The 21,343-nt window shown below is 42.3% G+C and overlaps 1 protein-coding gene across 1 annotated transcript in view; it reads right to left on the minus strand.

The window, feature by feature from the left end:
- Nucleotides 1-21,343, minus strand: part of shank2 (SH3 and multiple ankyrin repeat domains 2) — a 127,142-nt gene that overhangs the window by 5,580 nt on the left and 100,219 nt on the right. The window contains exons 14-15 of the mRNA XM_015397324.1: nucleotides 20,824-20,929; nucleotides 16,833-19,344 (exon numbers count right to left, since the gene is read on the minus strand). Coding sequence (XP_015252810.1) covers nucleotides 16,833-19,344; nucleotides 20,824-20,929 — 2,618 coding nt within the window. The remainder of the gene's footprint in view (nucleotides 1-16,832; nucleotides 19,345-20,823; nucleotides 20,930-21,343) is intronic.

Genomic DNA, 21,343 nt, shown 5'->3' on the forward strand with positions numbered 1-21,343 from the left:
AGAGGAGTCAGCTGAGATGGTGGACATCTGTTTCGCCACTGAGTCCCAGAGGAGCTGGAGGAGGTGTCTGAGAGGAGAAAGGTCTGAGTGTCTCTGCTGGTTCCAGGTTAGCAAAGGAATGATTGTTAAATGTCATCCCCCCCAAGGATCTGTTTCCTGTCAGAGTTTGGCAAACAGCTCACTTATGACTACATATGTGTTAAAACTGAACCTGAAGACACAAAGCTGGCAAAATAAAAACTTCTAGAACAAACTTTTCCCTCCAACCGGACACTTCTGGCTCTCTCCTGCAAGGGACATATGGAGCAGCCTGAGGGTAAGTGAGGGGACTGAGTGGGGTCCTTCTGCCAAAGAGTGGAAGTGGGCCACAGTGGGAGTGAAACGTCCCCCTGCTCTGTGAAAAACTTCCAGCTCAGCAGAAGCTTTTCCACTGGGTGAAGTGATGCAAGAAGACAGATAAACGGCTTCTGTCTGATTTGTCTTTCAGTTCAACAACCAATCAGCAGCGCGGAAACATCTCACCTGTGATTCACAACAAATCTTAACTTCTTTCTGCAGCAGAATTTTTGTTGCAGGAGTTAAATGGATGTAATTGCCTGTTCAGAATAATTAGTCCAGAGCCTTGTTTAGCTTCTCTGACCTTATTACTGTTCTTTTTGCTGCAGCTCAGAGTCACGTGAGGCAGAAGAAGACACTGCTACGCACTGAGGTTCTCTGAGGCAGCTCACTAGAACAAGGATGTGTATATCAGCATCACATTCACAGAGTTCTTCAATGGAACCTTTATCTGCATGATGGGAAAAGGACCAGGGAAAACAGACCATTAGGGTACATGGACAAGGGGACAAGGACCAGGGGACACGGATAAAGGGAGAAAGACCACCAGGGGACATTAAACAGGGGACAAGGATCAGGGATAAAGGACCAGGGAACAATATCATGTGACACTTTAGAGGTCAATAAAGTTTTTTTGAATTTCAATTGAAAACGAGACAGTGCCAAGAACACTGCAGCACCTGTAAAGCACGAGTGGGGCAGCATTATGCTGAGGGGCTGTTTCCCCCGTGAACTAGATAATGGAGACAGAATAAAGTATTTTACATTTCACTGCCTGGTCACCCTGAAGAGACTGTGGTCAATCCATCAATCTGCTCTCCAAAAACATACACTTGACCTTTGAACTCTTAGAAAAAAAGCATTAGTGGACTGAACACTGATTCTGTTGCACCCACCCTTCTCAGTGACCTTTAACATCCAGGGCTGTGTCAGGGTGGGCCCATCAATCCCAGAGAAACTCCAGTTAACAGACGTTTTACCTTACAAACACACAGAAGGTGTGTTTTATGGCTAACTAGCAGAACTGTGAAGGAGGTAGTTCAGCCGTTTGGTTCTGGTGCATTGTGGTTTGGGGTTTTATTCCCCTGTTGGGCTTCAGGAGACTCCCTGAATCCCGCTTTTATACCAACACTGGGGCTAATATAGTGACCAAGACAGAAACACAACAGCAGCTGTTTGAAAATGAAAGCTGGTTCTTTAAAACAACACAATAAAAATGAAAATTTACCGACAATTAGTATATATCTACACCTCCTGTGGAACCAACCACCAGTTTCAGTCCGTGAGGCAGACACCCTGTCTACTTTTAAGAATAGGCTTAAAACTTTCTTTTTTGCTAAAGCTTATAGTTAGAGTGGCTCAGTTATCCATCATTCTGCTTCATTCTATCTCTATTCTCCCATTCTGCAGTATCTGTTAGTTCAATCTCTAACTTTCTGCTCTCTCTTTTTTTTCTCATAGTAGCTTCATCTGGTCTGTTCCTGTTTGACTGTGACTCCATCCTGGAGAGAAATATCAGCTGTGCTGCTGCCATCAACACCTTTGTTTATAGATGTTGGAGCTTGGCCTTTTTTCAGTGTAGTCCCGTTTCTCTGACTGTGACTAACTGGATGTGCTCTCTTCATCCTCTGACATGGGAGCTGGCTCGGAGCTCGTCTGCCTGGCTGTGTGTTTCCTGGACGGGGCCGCCTGTGGAGCTGGTTGACAAGTTCCTTTTGTATCTATGCTTCTTTTTCTATGTCTGCTTCTGTCTCTTTGAACCCAAATCGGTCTCAGCAGATGGCCGCTAACACTGAGCCTGGTTCTGCCGGAGGTTTTTCCTGTTCAAAGGAAGTTTTCCCCTCTACTGTCGCTAAAAGCATTGCTGAAGAGTCAATGAGTCGATGCAATCAGCTGGTTTTTACTTAAATAGAAAACTTTGAACCAATCTGACTGGATGATCTGGTTGAATTGTCTCTATAAAGTGACCTGAGATGACATGATGTGAATTGGAGCTATAGAAATAAACTAATTGAATAGTTCAGATAGGTCCAGAACATTTAAAGGGTTATAAAATTCTAAGACCTGAGCTACATGGTTCAAACTTGGACCTAGTTGGGTTCTAAAAAGATCGACATAGATCAGATTAGGCAGGAAATTCACTGTTTTATACTTAGCGGAAAGGAATTTTATACAACCACAGAATGAATAGGGAGAGTGGCGACCAACTGGTCAGAGCATAGAGCTTGAAATCCAGAGTGTCAGGTCTAACACCTAAAACACTATAAAACAAGGAAAGTAAGGCACAGAGTCAGAATTATTTTTACTCGCCAGGGGAGTGGGAAGAGACGTGCTGGTACATCTCCACCCCACTCTGCCAGTCTTCAGCTTTCTCCTTGCTATTTATTAAAGTCAGAGGGGGGACTCCCTAGTTACACAAGCTGAGGTTGCGCTAAAGGAGTAGGAAACAAGAAATACCATTCAATTTGCAGCCTCGGTGAACAGGTCAATTTGCATTTAAATGTCTTGAGGTCAAATGGTCCGAGAACCTCCTGGTTTCCTTAAGCTTGAGCAAAACTTCCTGAGAGTTGACCTATACTGCTTGTGCAACACCACTCTGGAACAGTAATATGTCAAACATTATACATCATAAGAACAAACATTAAGTATCTTATACATAATTATTCCAACACAGAGGTTCTGAATTCAAGCCCCAATTCAACAAACTGCCACTCTGGGTCCCTGAGCAAAGACCCTTAACCCAACACTGCTCCCTAAGGGGAAGGGTTACATTCATTTCGTTGCTCTGTACTTGTGACAGTGTAATGACAATAAAAACTACATAGTAGTTAACATGGAGCGTTAAGTTTGAATTGAGCAATGTTTGATAACTGTTTACTACTAAATTATGGCATGCATCGTAACATTATCAGCGACACCTCACACCCACCTTGGACTGTTCTCCCTGCTGCCCTCTGGGAAGAGGCTTCACAGCATTCAATGCAGGTCCAGCACATTCAGCAACAGCTTTCCCCCCACTGCCATAAGACTATTGAAAACTCAAAATCATCTCACAAATCGAGTCTGCAACACAGTTAAGACCATATTTGCTCTACATGGTGAATCTTATAATATAATTAAACTCATTGTTTCTACTGCCTTTTGCTGCATAGATATTTATTTATCTTTGCACTGCTCTGAACCTTCCACATCAATGCCTTTTTGGACCATGTGTCTCCTACTCTGTTTACATTAAAACACTGCTGCACTTTATAAATGGAAATGTTCATCTTCACTGCTAAGCTGCTGCTCATTCACTGTCACACTCTGTGTATACAAAATGTCAATAAAGTTAGTCTAAATTTAAGGAAAAGAGGCCAACAAGAGTTTTACAGATAGACTTAGAGGAATTAGCAGTTAGCATCTATAACAGCTGTTGCTGTGGTTTCCTGATAGATATATCTGGTTAAACAAATAATGTCAATCACAGACTAATATGCACAACACTTAATGTTCTCCATGAACGCTGAGTATAAACTGGCCATAAGCACAGCTACAATGAGGAGCCAAAGGACTAAAGGCCCTTTCAGATGGGATGTGGAACATGCACCACTATGCTCTGAAATCCATTATTTTCAGTAATTTTCTGTTCAAGGGTAGCTCATGGCCATAATAAGCAAAGTACGATTGTAGTGCAGCACTTTGAGAGTCCGCTGCATGCTGTGGTCAAAGTAGATCAACTGTAACTGCGGCTCTCAGTGACAGAAAACCCATAGGCGATAGAAACTGGGTCACCCAGTCACCAGTTAGAAATACTAGTTAGCAAATTGAGGGAAAAGCTAGTAAACTGCCCTAGCACTGCTTCATTTCACAAGAACACAAGACTGAAAACCGAAAAGTCCCCAGTTCAGCACCTCAATCTTTACCCAGCATGCATCAGAGCAGACTTGTCCGTTCTCCAGACTGACAGCTGTCCCAGCATGCACTGCGGCAGCAGCAGCTTCCAGGTTAGCGCTTAATGAGCTGAGTATGAAGTTAAAAGTTCTCTTTTCTGTCGCCGTTGTCCTATAAAAGTATGTTTAGATCATTTGAGGTGAAAACATTATAGTTTAAGCTTCCCTGTGTGGTTATTGATTTAGTGAGTAATTTAAAAACAGTTTGATCGTTTTATTTGACAAAATGTTAATTCGATTTGTGTTTATCTGACTGTGCATCACACTGGGTGTTACTAATGAAACCAAGTATCTTGGGCACATCATGTCAGATGATAATATCTGTAGACATCTAGAATGCTGTATGCTCAAGCTAATTGCTTGTAAATTCGGTGCATGTACTGATGTGGTAAAAGTGGAACGTTTTAATGCATATTGTACCTCTCTGTACACGCCTCTCTTTTGGTCCACATAAAAAAAATCCAGCCTGCAAAGGCTACAGGTGGCCAACAATGATGCTTTGACGGTACTTTTGAGATGGCCAAGATGGACTAGTGCGGGTGAGATCTTGGTCACGTCAAGAGTCAATACCTTACAAGCTGCTTTACGAAAGTCAATGTATAGTTTTATCTGTAGGATATATGCATCTGGCAATCATATTTTGTTGACACCACATGTTGTGTCAGTACCAGTCTAAACTGTGGAGAAACTGGCATTTCTCTCCTTAAATTTCCAATCTAATTGTTACTGGTACTTGTATTGTACTTTTCCACCACTATTGGTATCCTATATATTTATTGGACCAATAGTCCGGAATAAAGAAAGGAGTAAGTAAGTAAGTAACTAAGTCAGTCAATCAGTCTGTCTGTCTGACTATTAATAACAGGAGGTGAAATGCAGCTCCCCGAGTCCAGACCTTCCTGTGTTCTTGTCAAGAATGTACTTGGTGAGAATACAACTTCTAACACGTATTCTTAAGAATTGGGAAACGGCTTGTGTCTAAATTCCTCAAAGTATTTGACATGAGTTTGCGATTACAATGGCTCTGGAAACTAGACTCTTTTACAAGCTGGAAGTCCTCAATCTTCTCTCTGGGCCAATGGTTTCATTCACCCACAGCCTCTTCTTCCTGGTTGTGCTAACTAGCATGGCTAGTGTTAGTACTTTACTGCTGACAATAAACAAATACACACTTATCAATCTAGCACAGTTCCAACAAAAACCATGTCCTGCTTGAAAAAAGCAGGCAAACAAGTGAAAACCGATTTTGCAGTAAAGCAGGGAGCAGAAGGTCCAATTTCCAATGGTTCTCACTTTAGTTCTGAGATCAGGAGTTGATGATGATGCAGGTAAGACAGCAGCTGTGGCCTTTACAAGGATGTATGGCATTGGTGTAGTAAATGGCATGTACTTATATAGCGCTTTTTTTCAAGTCAGAAGACTTGACCAAAGCGCTTTACACTACATTCATTCACCCATACACGCACACACTCACGGTGGCAAGCTACATTGTAGCCACAGCTGCCCTGGGGCTCACTGACAGAAGCGGGACTGCCATACACTGGCGCCACCGGGCCCTCTGACCACCACCAGTAGACAATGCAGGTGAAGTGTCTTGCCCAAGGACACAACGACAATGAAAGTCAGAGCCGGGGCTTGAACCGTCAACCTTTCGATTTCAGGGCAAACTCCTACATCCAAGGCCACTGTCGCCCCAGTAGAGAAAGGAAGAGCAAGGAAAAACCATGATGGCAAACGACCTGATCAAGGGGAGGAAGGTAAAGATGATGGGGACAACAACAGCCCCCTGGGAGGCACAGCAGGTGACTTGAGGAGACGTATCCTGTTTGGTTTGTGAGGTTTGACTCAAACCAACTTAGGGCCGTTTGAGTGAAACTTCACAGCGACTACAGCAGGAGGATGAAGAACCAGCATCAGAGGACATCAGGAGGTTGTTTCTGACTATGACTTGAATCTTTCACACTGCCTGTTTGGATCTAGATAGTTTTGAAGGTGCGTCTAAATCACTTTGAATGTGTGGGGTAGATTGGAAGCAGGCCTGTAATTGGAGAGAACTGCTCGGTAAAGAGTGTCGCAACTGAGAAGTGGTGTGATGATGGCTTTCTGAAACATGGAGAGGAGACGACCAGTTGAAGGACAGTGGTTTATACCAGTGGGGATCATGGGCTTTAGGACAGTGATATGGGTTTTGACCAGGAGGGATGGGAGAGTCATTTCAGAAGGCTCATGATGCCTACAAAGTCTGGTTATAAATGAAATGAGTAAAATAAGAAACTAAAAAAAAAAAATCTGGCATTAAGGTTCTAGGCTCCTCCAAACACTAAAGAGATAAAAACCCATCAAACCCGTTCGTGTTTATATGGACCAAACTTTAACCACATAGATGATAAATAAGCATTAAAACTTAGAAGAAGAATTCAACTTTATTGTCATTACATAAAGCAATAAAATGAACATTTAACGCATCCCCTTGGGGTGCAGCGTGGGGTTAAGTTTTACTTGAGGAACCCAGAGTGCAGGTTGTGGGGATGAAACCGGGTACTTGCAACCTTCTCAGAACACAAGTGTACTGCATTAACCACTAGGCCAACACTCTCCCATGAAAACTATCCATTTCTTTTGTCGCTTCTTCAGTGACATTAAGTCACTATTTGACTCTGACGACATGCAGAAACAGAATCACAAACTCGGTTTATTCTTCATCAGCTCTGGGGCTTTAATTTAATCTGTGATGGGAGACATCGCCTGCAGCGCTCACTCACCGGCTCATGCATGCCGGGGTCTCACCTGCAGGCGAGCGCCTCTTATTTATAGCAGGCAGGACGCACACTCACACAGCAGCATGCCCAGGTTACATAACGCTGGCCTACTAAAGCAGAAACACGGCACGTGAGCTGCAAAAGATGAAGCCCAGCTCTGCTGAGGGATCGGCCTGCCATACACACACACACACACACACACACACACACACCTCCCCCGACTCACTCTGACATCACTGCAGGCCTCAAGGCTGCTCTCATCAGCTGGTTGCTAGGCAACCATTCTCATCCACAGCCACAACCAACGCACATTTAATCTGNATCAGCTGGTTGCTAGGCAACCATTCTCATCCACAGCCACAACCAACGCACATTTAATCTGTGAGTCTAAAACACAGCACTATAAAAAAAACCTTAGTAAAATGTTCAGCGTAGTTCAGAGCAGAAATGGAAGAAAATCGGAGAGAAGGAAGCGACAGGAGTGATGGAAGGAGAGCAGGCAGGTGTAAAAGTAGGCCATTATCTGTCGCCATCTGTTTGACGGTTTGCGGAGCTGTCTCGCCCTCTGCACATGATGCCTACAACCTCATCCTGCTGCCTGGCAACCCGTAGCCACGGCACAAAGCAGCAAACACAGCACGAAGCCCTGTTCCCGAACAAGGAGGCAGATAATCAGAGCCCCCACCCCCCCAACCGACATCCCGGAGGGAACCATGACGATGAACACGGTCCAAAAACACCAGAGCTCACAGGCAGGGGATGGTGATGGAGCTGCAGCAACGTCAAAGATCTGCTTTTTGATCTGAACTGAGCCACTTAGAAGAACACACAACAGATATCACAGGATTAGAGTACATCTCATGAGTTTCATCTGTGTACAGGAGACTTTATCAGCCTTTTAAAGCCTGAGACACCCCTAATTCAAACAACACAGGAGGAAAAAATTAAAGTCATCAAATTTTAATGAGCCTAAAAGTCATTAGTAGATTTAACCATCGGTGGACGAAGTACTCAATAGTAGTACCTGAGTAGAAGTATTTGTACTAAAGATCAAATCTTACTCAACTACAAGTAAAGTTACTCGGTCAAACATCTACTCAAGTGTTGAGGTACTCACTTTTGAAAATACTTAAGTATTCAAACGTACATGCATTTAAAAGTACACACACCTCCTCTGACAACACTACAGGCCTCAAGACTGCTCTCATCAGCTGGTTGCTAGGCAACCAATACAATGTTTTATTATCACTACATTTCTGTCTAATTTTCAGAGGAACTTAAAAGAACCACCTGATTTATTTTTGTTTGCTACAAATTCTACACCACCTGTAAAGAAGTAAATGTACTTTTGTTGCTTTCACCACTGGGTTTGGACACCTAAACTCTGAAGTAAAATTTTGTTTAATTGTTCTTCCAAACTTAAAATTTTTGTTGTAAACCTTTAGCTACCTTTTCTACTCTCTTTTCAGTGTTCCAGGATTTTTTTTTTTTATCCAGGTTTGTTTTCAATGTTTGGGATCATCATCGGACCAGAAAAAAAAGCTTTCTTGAAGCTTCATGGTGCGGCTCTCTATCCCCCATCAAATTCTATTCAATTCACTGTATTTATATAGTGCCAATTCAAAACACCAGTCATCCCAAGGCTCTATAGAGATAATACAATCTGATTGGTTCAAAGTTTCTGTCAAAAACCAGTTGATAGCATCCAGTCATTGACTTGAAATACATGTTCTGTCCTGGTTGAGCTTGCATTTAAAGCCCTGAACACGACTGATCTGATCAGAAAATCGTCTCGGACGAGGTTGCGGTGTTTAGCGCTCATTAAAAGTTCACACTGAGACTGACTAAATGTAGTCAGACTAGACAGCAATTCAGCAGCAATTTCATGGGTCTGACGGGAAGAGATATCAGGATCTGCTCACCCTGCATAGTCAGAGCCTCACTACGCAATCAGTGTGACATGAAAAAACTAAGATCGAAGATTAAAAAGTCATATGCAACCTCTGTGACCCGGCTTAGTCATTGACTCTTCAGCAATCGCTCACACTGAGCATGCATGCAGCAACAGTGGAGAGGAAAACTCCCTTTGAAGAGGAAGCAACCTCTGGAGAACCGAACCAGGCTCAGTGTGAGCGGCCAATTGCAAACATCTATAAACAAGGGTGTTGATGGGAGCGGCAGGATGATACAATGATGTGGAAAAGCAGAGATAACCAACTTAAGAACCACTGCAGATTTAAGAGACTAGAGAAAAAAATTAAGCAGAATAATTAAAAATATAGAAAATAGCTGAGGATGGGGATTGCTTTGGTGGCGCAGTGGTTAGCATGCTCGAACCAGGCTGACCCAGGTTCCAATCCAACCTGTGGTGGCATGTCTCTCCTTCTCTCTTGTACCCCCTTTCCTGTCTGCCCACTGAACAAAAAAAAGCCACTAATGGTGTAAAAACTTCAACATTTTAGTGGATGAGGTATAGGAAAGGTAGAGTTACAATACAGACAAGGAGAAACATCTGGTCGTACTGAATTATCCCCCATCACATTGGGCTGTTAACGCTCTACCACCACCTCTACTCACCCAGGGACTAAGCAAACATCACTCTGTTTTTTAACTCTAAACATTATAAAAAGTGAAAGTTTTAAGCCTAGCCTTAAAAGTAGACAGGGTGTCTGCCTCACGGACTAAAACTGGAAGTTGGTTCCACAGGAGAGGAGCCTGATAACTAAAAGATCTGCCTCCCATTCTATTTTTTGAAATTCTAGGAACCACTAGTAAACCTGCAGATTGAGAGCGAAGTGCTCTGTTAGGAACATCAGGAACAATCAGATCTCTGATATCAGATGGAGCTTGGCCATTTAAGGCTTTATATGTGAGAAGGAGGATTTTAAATTCTATTCTGGATTTAACAGGAAGCCATTGCTACCAACTTATAAAGGTCTCTGTCTGTAATGTTGACCCGCAGTATAATGGTGCCTCCACCTTGCTTTACTCATGATGTGGACTCTCATTTATCCGCTCATTTGTAAAATAATCCAATACAAAGGAAAAAATTCCCTTTCAAAAAATCAGGTGTTTTACTTTTAAATAAATCCTCAAAAAAAAGTTCTATTGCCCTGAAGTATTAATAAAACAAAAGTCGTGTCTTTAAGGCACTCTTTGTAATGTTAAAAACAAGAGAACATGTTATGCATTTCAGACGAGAAAAGGTTTAATCATCTCCCCAACTCGATGTGACAGAATTCTTACTGGGTCTTTAAATGGATCTTTGTGCTTTAGACTTTACTAACCCACACACACACACACACACATCACACACACACCGACACACACAAAAAAGGGGAATATCTTGAGCCTTCTTTTATGTACAGTGGAGGATCTTTAATGCAGTGGGCCGTCTTTTTCCTTCCATGATTAAGGATCATAGCTAACTTCCAGAGTTCTTTTTTTTTTGTGAAATATCAAGGTATTTTAAATGAGCATCTGTGCTTTTATTAGCATGCTTATATTGAAGATTTTCGATGCAGCTCAATAAAATCTTTCAGCAAAATAAATCTTCCTCCATAACATCTTAGTCCAAAGACTTTATCCCCTGTTCCACAGTCCGTCTGCCCTTCTTTGTTGAATACATCCCCAGGTTTCCAAGTAAATATGTTTCTTGATTTGCTGTTGATGAGTAATTTCCAACAGCTATTACTGCCAAAATAAGTTCATATATGCAGAGAAACTAAAGCAGAGACGTCCAAGAATAAAGTACGTTTTAAAATAGAACGACACAGAGAAACGGAAGGTGGAAAAAGGTACTGAAAACAAAACGAGACGAAACAGAGTGGTAGTCAGGAATCATTCTGTCCTGATGGTCCTGAATGCAGAGCTTGAATGAGATAATTGTTGGTTGCCCTTTAACAATAAATAAACAGCATTTAGAAAAACTCTCAAGCATAGGAAGAAACCGAGATAAAGCACAGAAAAAAACGTGGATTGAAGCAGTTTAGCAAACAGGAGAATCCAGAAAGGAACAACAACTGACAGAGAGCTTGTAAAGGAAAAGACGCAGGTTCAGGCAATGGAGGGAATGAGAAGGCAAAGGTGAGCAGAAGCTGAGGATGGGAGACTAATAAACATGGATGGTGCTAAACAGAAATGCAAGAAAAGTTATAAACGACGATAAGCATGAAAAAATATGACCTGAGGAGAAAAAACAACCAAAAAATTGTCGAAATAAAAACAGAGAAAAACAGAATAACATTGGAGGTCAACGGGCCTGAGATGGACTTCTAACTCTGCTAAATCTGCCATGCTAAGTGCTTAGACATAAAGAAGGAGCACTGGGAGGAGCGGCAGGGACCTACCTGAAGGAGGGAAGCACTGGGGGGGTGGATGAAGGAGAAGTGAAGGGACAACAGGACACTGGGGGAAATGAAGATGGAGAGACAGGAGCTGAAAATGAGTAAAAGGAGCGAACGTCAACAGACACAAAGAGGAACAACAGAGGATGGAAACTGTAGACATTTAGACAGAGTGAAGGAGAACAAAAATGACATTGAGCCTTAGATGATCTTCTTCTACTGGCTTAGACAACCTGAACGTCAGCCTCCCCATCTCTCTGAGCAATGGGATTGTTCATACAAAGTTAATGTGCAAAGTGAATTATTGATGCAGCTTTTTATTCCTGTCTCACATAGTGGTGGGGGATGGTAAATGTCTCCACATTTACTGCAACTTGGACTTCTGCAGATCCCCCAAAATGATGGATCAGAACCACTTTTACAGAATGATGGGTGGCTTTGGTTGCTTAAAGGGAATCGGATAGAAAAATGGATTGGCTCAGGATCATTTAGTAGAACTGTTCATGTTGACTATTCAAGGCAAAGGTGCAGTAACTGTGCACAAGGAACTCACTAAAATCCACTTGAATAAAAGACAAAACCATCCCTCTAGTCTCATCAGAACCTCTCTGTATTGAATCACCAACCCCAACCCTGTTCTAAGCTATCAGGCCAGTGGCACAGGACACACCTGGTAGACTTTCTTATGATCAATGCTACCATAACTCTTTTTAATGATTCAACAATAATTTCATACACATAATTATTAAAACATTTGAATAATTCAAATTCTCTGTATCAACCGCGTCAGAGCTCATCTGCTTAACTGTTTCTTTTCTTGACAAAACCACTTATGGAGCCATTACCTTCTCTAATACAGAAACTATTTAGTTTCCTTAAATAGAAACATTTTAACCAATCTAATGGGCAGTTATAGGTATAAATAAGGTTTAATCCCTTTGGACGTCTGGGGCTTTGGGTCCCCCGGCGCTTGCCTTGGTGCTCTGGGGAGGGCGCCTCTTCGGCTCTTCACAACCACTATTGAGCATTTTTCCTTTGGATAAACTTTACATGCACAGTGCACCCTCATAAACAACTACAGGTGCTTGGTTCCAGGTACTTAGGGATTCACTTCCATACAGAAAGCCCATATTCTTATCTTCAGCTACCACAGAATACATGTCAGATTAAATAATACTACTTATACTTCAACAATAGTATTAAGGTGTTACTTTATTGTATCTCTTATACTATATTCATTAGTTGTGCTGTTCTTTTTACATCTCTTTGCAGGTGAAGTAGACTGAAGAGGTTTTATCCTTATCTCCCTTTTATTTCTTTCTTTCATATTTTCCCATTTTTTCCTTTCCTGTTCTACTTACATTACTGTGTCCATATCCTCTGTAAAACTCCCTGCATGTATTATAATAAAGCTATTTATATGCATAAATCAAGCAGAACATTATGGTGAAAGCTGTACTGCTCCACTTGTGAAAGCAAAATCTGTCGGGCTCTCTTTTTTTGGCATCAAGACAATTATTCTTATTGTCACATTGACAGGACACCTTAAAAGTAAATAAAAATAAATAAATAAATAAATAAGGGTTACTGAATACTGCTACTCTTAATGATATCTATCAATCTGGTATTGATTATTCCCTTTTTTTAATCGATCAAACAAAAGGGAAAAAATACAAGAAATAATATGCATTGACTAATTTATTTCAACTAGGGATGCACGATATTGGGATTTTCGCCGATATCCAATATGCCGATATTTTAAAACTCATGTAGCCGATAACCGATATCGATACCGATGTTAAAGCTGGAAAAAAATAAGTAGTCATTGAAAATAGCAGTTTTGTTATCCATTTCTGACACTTTGAAAAATAATATACTCAAATATATTTTCATATGCTGTTATCAAATTGATTTTTAAAAACGCGGTTTCGATCTATTTTACTTTCAAAATCTCGTGAAACTTCATCGTTCTGTTACAAACTCTCGTGATATTTTGCAAATTCTTGTGAGTTTTGTTAGTAAAATAGATCGATACCGCATCAATATATCAACATATAAAAATATGGCAAAGTTTCAATGACATACAGCAATATTTCATTAGTAAAAGAGATTGATATGGTGTTTTTAAATGGCTATATATCAGCATATGAAGATATTGTGATATTTTAATGTATCAATATTTTTTCCCTCGTCTTTAGAAGTTTTTAAGTCTGTAAAAAAGAAGTTTTTGAGGAAGAAGTAGTAGTATTTTTTTTTATTTTTTTTTTTAGACTTTAGAAACTCAGAAGCTGATCAAATATCGGGTTAAATATCGGTGGGGTGGCCGATGTCCGATATTCAGTTTTAAGGCCGATACAGGCCGATACCGATAGGGGGCCGATTATATCGTGCATCCCTAATTTCAACATTTGCAAGAACCAATATTACTGGATGATCTGACTGAAGTCTCCCCATAAAGGGCCTCTAGATGACATGTGTTGTGAATTAGCGTTATATAACTAAACAAAACTGAATTGAATCAAAAGTACAAAATAATTAAAAAAACGTTTTATATGAGTAAAGCAATAAAACCCCTAAATTAATAACTTATAAATAAACAAAAGGGGACTGCACAGTTCAGTTTGTAGCACTGCTGCCTTGCAGCAAGAAGGGTCTGGGTTTGATTCCTGGCTCGGGGTCTTTCTGCATCGGTTTGCATGTTCTCCCTGTGCATGAGTGGGTTCTCTCCGGGTGCTCCGGCTTCCTCCCACAATCCAAAAACATTATTGTTAAGTTAATAGGCTTCTCTAGATTGTGCTTGGGGTTTGAGTGTCTGTGAATGGTATCTCTGCTTCTGTCTCCTTGAACCCCAGTCGGCCTCAGCAGATGGCCGCTCACACTGAGCCTGGTTCTGCTGCAGGTTTCTTCCTGTTAAAAGGGAATATTTTCCTCTCCACTGTCGCTACAAACACGTTAAGTGTGAGGGATTGCATTTGAGTCAATGAGTCAATGAGTCAATCAACTGGTTTTCCTTAGATAGAAAACTTTGATCAATTTTACTGTATGATCTGGTTGAACTGCTTTGAGCTGTGAATTGGCGCTATGTAAATAAACTGAATTGAATTGAATGGTTGTGTGTCTCTGTGTTGCCTGGTGACAGACTGGCGAACTATCCAGGGTGTACCCCGCTTCTCGCCCACAGGCACCGTCCCCACCGCAACCCTGACAGGATTAAGTGGGAGAAGATGGATGGATGGACTGACAAGGCTAATACTTATTAGTCCATTATGACCATTTGAAGAAGACATTACACTTATTAACGTTTATAGTCAAGAGTGAAATCGTTATAACATTCCTCAAAACTATTGCATACTGGATGTTTTTTAATTATGCTGCAGAATTAGCTTTAAGATCACAGACCATAGAGGAGAGACCAGACTGCCGAAGATTCGATGAGAGTTGTGAAAAAATGGGAGCAGAGAATGTGACAAGTTTTTCCAAACAAGAGACATCTTTAATTGTCATAACCAAGACAGATTTTCTTGTGATCCTGATCAATATGTATTCTCTGTTAACTTTAGTCAGTCACGTCATCTGGATGGGATTAAACTGATCTTAGATAATAAAGTGAAAATCTTGGTGTTATTTTTGATAAGGACCTGTCATTTAAACCCCATATCAAAGAGGTTTCTATAATTTGATATTGCAATATAATATTGCAATAATAATATTGCAAACATTTGAAATATCCTGTCTAGGGGTGATGCTGAGAAACTAGTCCATGCATTTGTTACTACCAGGCTGGAATATTGTAATTCTTTACTATCAGGAAGTCCATAAACTGTAGTTAAAAGCCTTCAGCTGATCCAAAATGCTGCAGCCAGAGTTCTGATGAAAATGAAAAAGAGAGATCATATCTCTCCTATTCTACCTTCTCCTCATTGGCTTCCTGTTAAATCCAGAATAGAATAAAAAAATCCTCCTTCTCACATATAAAGCCTGAAATATCCAGGTTTCATCCGATAATGACAAACCAACAAACAGTTTTAGTCTGTAAGGGCAGATTCCACGCCTGCTACTAAGATTAGGCTTTTTGATAATGTTTTCAGTAAGGGTGGCTCAGGTTATCCTGAGCTATCTCTATAACTTTGCTGCTATAGGCTTAGACTGCTGGAGGACATAGGGACCCCTTTTCATCAAAGTGCTTCATTCAAACTCTATTCTCCCACTCTGCAGTATCTGTTAGTTCAGTCTCTAACGTTCGGCTCTCTCTGCTTTTTCTCATAGTAGCTTCATCTGGTCTGTACCTGTTTGGCTGTGACTCCATCCTGGAGAGAAATATTATCTTTGCTGCTGCCATTAACACCTTCAATTATAGATTAATAATTTGGAGTTGTTTTTAAGAGCTTAGTCCTGTTTCTTTACTTGACATAGCTATGGGCTTAGCTTTAACTTAGGACAACCGTATATGCTCTCTTTCATCCCTTTTGGCATGAAAACTGGCAAAGAGCTAATCTGCAAAACTGTTTATTTAGCAAGTTTACCATTACCTTTTCTAACAAAGGAAGTATTTATAGATCAGTGCTTTTATGCTGCTTCTGTCTCCTTGAACCCCATTCGGCCTCGACAGAAGGTCGCTCACACTAAGCCTGGTTCTGCTGAAGGTTTCCTTTACAGGCAGTTTTTCCTTCCACTGTTGCTGCATGCTCAATGTCATAGCAAGCTGTAGAGTCAACAACACAATACAAGCAAATGCCTACTGTACAACCCGGGGAGGATCGAATCCTGCAAAGTCAAAGACTGGATTCAGTCGTCGGCTTTATGTTAGATAGAAAAGCATTAACCAACCTGTCTGTATGACTTGATGAAAATGTCTCTGTAAAGTGTCTTGAGATGACATGCCGTGAATTGGTGCTATACAAATAAAGTTAATTGAACTCTGATTTCAACTTTTAACTCACTGCCTAGATTTCCTTAATTTTTGCTAATAAATGGTGGTATGAAAAATTAATGGAGACATAAAAATATATTTAGTTAAAACATAACTAGGAAAACTTCGAGGAAAATATAAGACTTCCTAATTAAATCTGTCCGAAAAAAGCCACCTTGAACCAACCAATGGATTGATTGTGATTGATTGAAGCATCTACATTTTCAGCTTAGATGAAAGCTAAATAATTCCTGCCCATCCCATGGAAACAGCATCTTGGCTAAGCTGATCCCAATTCCAGGAAGGGTTCATTACCTCAACCCAATGTTTTTTAGCAGAATTTCAGTGCAGAAAGTTACCAACATCAACCTCAGATTACATGTTAACAAGTAGCACAAACTTAAAAAAAAAAAAACGCCATCACTCAAATGATAGCTAAAAGCCTCTGGAAATTCCTAATGGAACCATTATTGAGAACAGTGTAAATCATTCAGTCTGATGATCTCAGTAGAATATATCAGATAGAAAATAGCAAGAAAGCCTGACATACCTGGATGTTAAGCCCCCTCGGGTGGCTGTGGGGGAGTCGAGGGCCTCTCCTGGCTTGGTGGGCCTGTCGCGATTAATGTGCTGCAGGATAGAGCTGAGCTCTGTAATCACGGTGTTCTTGGAGTCTGGCGTGGATGGGGGACTGCGTAGCTCGGGGGGCTGATCCCCCCACAGTTTGGATGTCCTTTGAGAAGGAGTCCTAGGAGGCTCAGAAGAAGATGGGGGAGGAGGAGGCGCTTGAGGCGGTGACCCATAAGACTCAGGGGGCTCTTCAATGAGAGCGTCATGATAAAGCGCAGTTCTATTGATAACAGACTTTCCCTTGGGTTTGGGTGGGACAGGCGGCCGGTCCACTAAAAAGGCGTGTCCATCTGTAGTGGTGTAGAGGCTCTCCAAAGCACTGTCGCAGAAGCCTCCTTCTGAAGATAGGGTGGAGATGCTGGAAACAGTGCTGGTGGTTTCCATGTGATGAGGATCTCCACTGCTGCGGCTGTCAACCTCTTCAATGCCAGAATCCGCCACCCCTGATTCTGGTTCAGGTGGAGCTGGGTGGTACGAAGGGGGCATGCTGTTAAGCACACGTTTCTGGTGATCACTGACAGATGGAGGGGCGTGGGGATGGTAAGGTGGTAAAGGATGTCCTCCGTTTCGTCTCTGCTGCTGAATCATCTCTGCAATGGCACTGGCCTGGTCATCAGGAATGTCAATACTGTTTGCAAACTCAAGTGGTGGGGGAAGAGGCTCTGAGAACTCAAAGTCCTCATCTATGTCGACTGATGCTAGTGGTGGAGGGGGGATACGGAATGGCAGTTTTACTGGTTCTTCTAAAGATTCTCCTAGAGGAACACTTCTTCTCCTTGAGGCGGCTTGTTGAGGATTGGCGGAGATTGTTGGAGCAATGTGATGATCAGGCTGGTTGGGGTCCTTCAGCTCAGAAGGACGGTTGCTTTCCTGCACCTCTACCTCCTGGTTATTGACTTTGTTGTTTGGTGTGTCAGGGCTTGTGTGGACCATCAACAGCCCAGTTGACTTGGGTTGCGACGCCTCTGCCACATTGGCGGGCGCGCTTTTTCGCTCCTCAACTGTCTGATGCGGCCGCTGTTCCCGCGCTCCATCGGATTCATACTTCTGCTCAGTCATCTGCCGCCGGAGCCCACCTCTGCCTGGCCGTCCCATGGTTGCCGTGGAGATTGCTGCAAAGCTGGTCTCGATCCCAGAACGCAATTTGGTGTCAATAAAAAGCGGTTGGTTGAGGTCTGGTTTGTGGCTCTGCTGAAGTGGCAGGGACTGGGCTTCATGTTTGGGTGTTTGCTGAACCTGAGGGGGATTTGTTGGCTGATTCTGCGGATGGTTCTGTTGCTCCTTCATGGCTCGGTCACGAGCTGCTAACGCCAAAGCTAGAGGAGAGTTAGGGTCCAAGGGTTTACCAGTGACAGGATGGAGGTAGGTTCCATTAGCCTTGTAATGGCTCTTAGGAGGAGTGGCTGGGAGACTTACTGGACTGTCCAGATTGGGACACTGGCCTGTTCTGGTGTTCAGAGGCTCCCGAACCACTGTGGGCTCTGGCGTGTTGAAATCTGTCATATTTCCACTACCACCACCTACTGGGGGTCCAAGTTGGACTGTAGAAGGGGGAGCTAATATCCTTCGTAGGCGTTCATCACTGCTGAACATGCCCTCATCAATGGATTTAGATTGGCGAAGACGAGGAGTTGGTGCGGGGCTGCTCATTTCATCATCCCCTATGTCTATTGACTGGAAGGCAATCGAGTTCTTTTTCGCTTCAAGTCTCTTTTCACGGTCCCTCACAGCTCCAGCGATAGCTACTGCAAAGGGGTTGCTAAGAGACATTGGGTCTTCAGGACGCAAACCTCCACTTCCCCCAATGGTGGATGTTAGAGGGGGATGTTCTGGGGTAGTGGGTTCAATCTCCATGCTGCTACCCTGGCTGCTTTTGCCGCTGCTGCTGGTGGAAGGTTCTTTAACAATGATGGTGGGAATGGGGATAGAAGAGCACGTCCTTTCGACAGGTGTTGTGGGCATGGAAACTGCACCCGAAGGGCTGGATGGCACGTGGCATGTTTTCTCTGGACTGTCCTCTACATTAGGCTGTTTTACCAACATTCCCTTCCTTCTAGCTGGTTTTGCTGGCACATAAAGCGTCTTATTGCCGACCTCAGAGTAAGGGTTCTCAGGCACGGGTGCGCGCCCTCTAGTACGTGTGCTCTCAAACTGCTCCGAGCTCTGACGGAAATATCCACGGCGTAACCTGCCAACATCCGTGGTCCGGCTGATGGTGGTGACTGCGTTTGGTGAGTTTTGGGTGAAGTTCGGTCGAGTGGTGCCGTAGTTTTTTGCTGTAGGTCCAGCAACTGAGTTATAGGCAGGTGGTGAAGGCGGGGAAATCGCTGGGGGAGGAGGGATATCCTCTGAGGTGTCAGGCATTGAGAGGCTGCGGGAGAACTTGAGCAGGGGAGGCGTTAGGAGTCCCTGTTTATCATCCTCCGACGTACCTTTAGGAAATGGAGAATAGAGGAAAAAAAATCAGGCCATACTCTTATTTCTGCCCGTAAAGATAGGTTTAAATTCTTGTTAAAGGAACCTTATTGATCCTTTTAACAATTTGACAGATTATGCTATTTGGAGACATTGTTATTTTTCGGTAATTTTATGACAACATAAGACTGCAGACTATGTGTTTGAGCACCAACAAGCTAAAAAACAAAGGCAATCTGCGAATTTCACATTTCCTACCTTCATCATTGCTTGGAGGATAAAAAAAAGGTTATAAAGGTTCATGGTTTGGCTTAAAATTAGACCAAATAATTTTTCTCCTGCTGGAACAGACCAGTGACTGATTCACAAAAAGGGATCCTTGTTCAAAAATCAATTTAAACAAACATGCTTGGCCAGCAGGAGGCGATAACTGGAGCATTAATGAAAGGTCAGAAACGTTTGAGGACAGATGATAAATCTGGAAAACAGCAGCAGCTTTTTTTCCCTTTTCTTTCTTTAAAATGGTTCAGTTTCCTGCCTGTGATCAGGCTTTTCAGCACACAGTTTCATTCTTGGAGATATAAAAGAAAAATCCAATCTCTACTGCTGCTGGAGATTTTACCGCGTATGTTGGTGGTTCTGTTTATAACTGATGGAATTTCCCCCTTTTCTGCAGCCTCAGCTTCAGGTTTTGGTGTGGAGTGGAAGCGGTTGTAGGATCATTTGGGATTCAAATGATCCTACACAGACCTTATTAGTGTAATTTCCAGGGTTAGTTTTCCAGCATTTTATATGTAGGTCCAGAAACATTACACTGGTCTATCTGACTGCATGTTTTCTGTGGCTTGCTTTCACTGTTCCAATGCAAACCAAGACTAATTACAGACTAGATAATTTAGATAGCAACTATTTATTTAGATCATATCAAGGTGTATCAGAGTAGAGGAAATAAAATCCAAATACATTCCACACAGTTTAGTTTTTTATTTGTTAGAAAATACTTATTTTGCTTCCACTTTTCAACCATGCACTGCTGCTCATTCTGCATCAAATCAGAACAAAAAACAGCAACAGCAGGAATACATTTTGACATTGAATTCCCTTTACTTCAAATTTTGCATGTAGCTTTTTATTTAAGTCAATCAGTATTAAAATACACATGAATTCCCTGCATAGTTATGTTACCTTAACATTCATCCTTTCCTGTAATAATAACACTGATTGCATTCCTAATCAGAGCACCCATGAGTAACATCAGCCTTCATGACGCTCCTCTAGCTTTGCAGTGACAGCCAAGTCTCTGCATACGCTTAATGACCTCCATTATTGCCGCCTGAAAGCACACTTTGCTGACCGGAACATTTCAATTTATCTTTAATTAGCTGTAATATTGCACAAGGAGACTGTCCTCTGAGCCCCGACAGAAGCGTCTGACAAGCTAAAAGCCACCGGACTCACCCCCCTACAAACACACACATACTCCACAGGAATCCTACCTATAGACTTCTGCTTCCTCATGGTGCCCTTTTCTGGGATCCCCAGGTAGGCTCCTGGCACAGTGGGCGGCACCACTGCTACTCCCTGGCGGTCGTGATACATGGACTGAAAATCAGAATGTTGTTTATGATAAAAACAGACATACAGACTTTTCTGTAGTCCTCCAAGAACCAGAGAAAAGGATCTAATCCTAGTGTTAATTTAGAGTAAAATTCCTAATCCAGTCCACATTTCTTTACCTTCTCATTAAAGTCGTGGGGGAAACGGTTGAATTCTCCCGAGTGGTGCCCGACTTTGCACAAGTAAAGGGAATGTGATTTGTCGATTATCAAGGGAGTGGGATTGTTGTGGTGGAAGGAATGCAAGCATTTTGACTGTGGTCGGTTTGTCGGAAGCATCCTGCTAACCAGTTAGAAACTCAGTGCTAGTAGGTTCCCAATGGGAAATTCCATTGGGACCAAGTAGCACTAAATTGGTGACTTAGAAACGACACTGTCAAGGAACGCTATGGACAGCGGA

This window comes from Cyprinodon variegatus, unplaced genomic scaffold (assembly GCF_000732505.1).
Source record: "Cyprinodon variegatus isolate N-32 unplaced genomic scaffold, C_variegatus-1.0 Scaffold852, whole genome shotgun sequence".
Taxonomy (NCBI): Eukaryota; Metazoa; Chordata; class Actinopteri; order Cyprinodontiformes; family Cyprinodontidae; genus Cyprinodon; species Cyprinodon variegatus.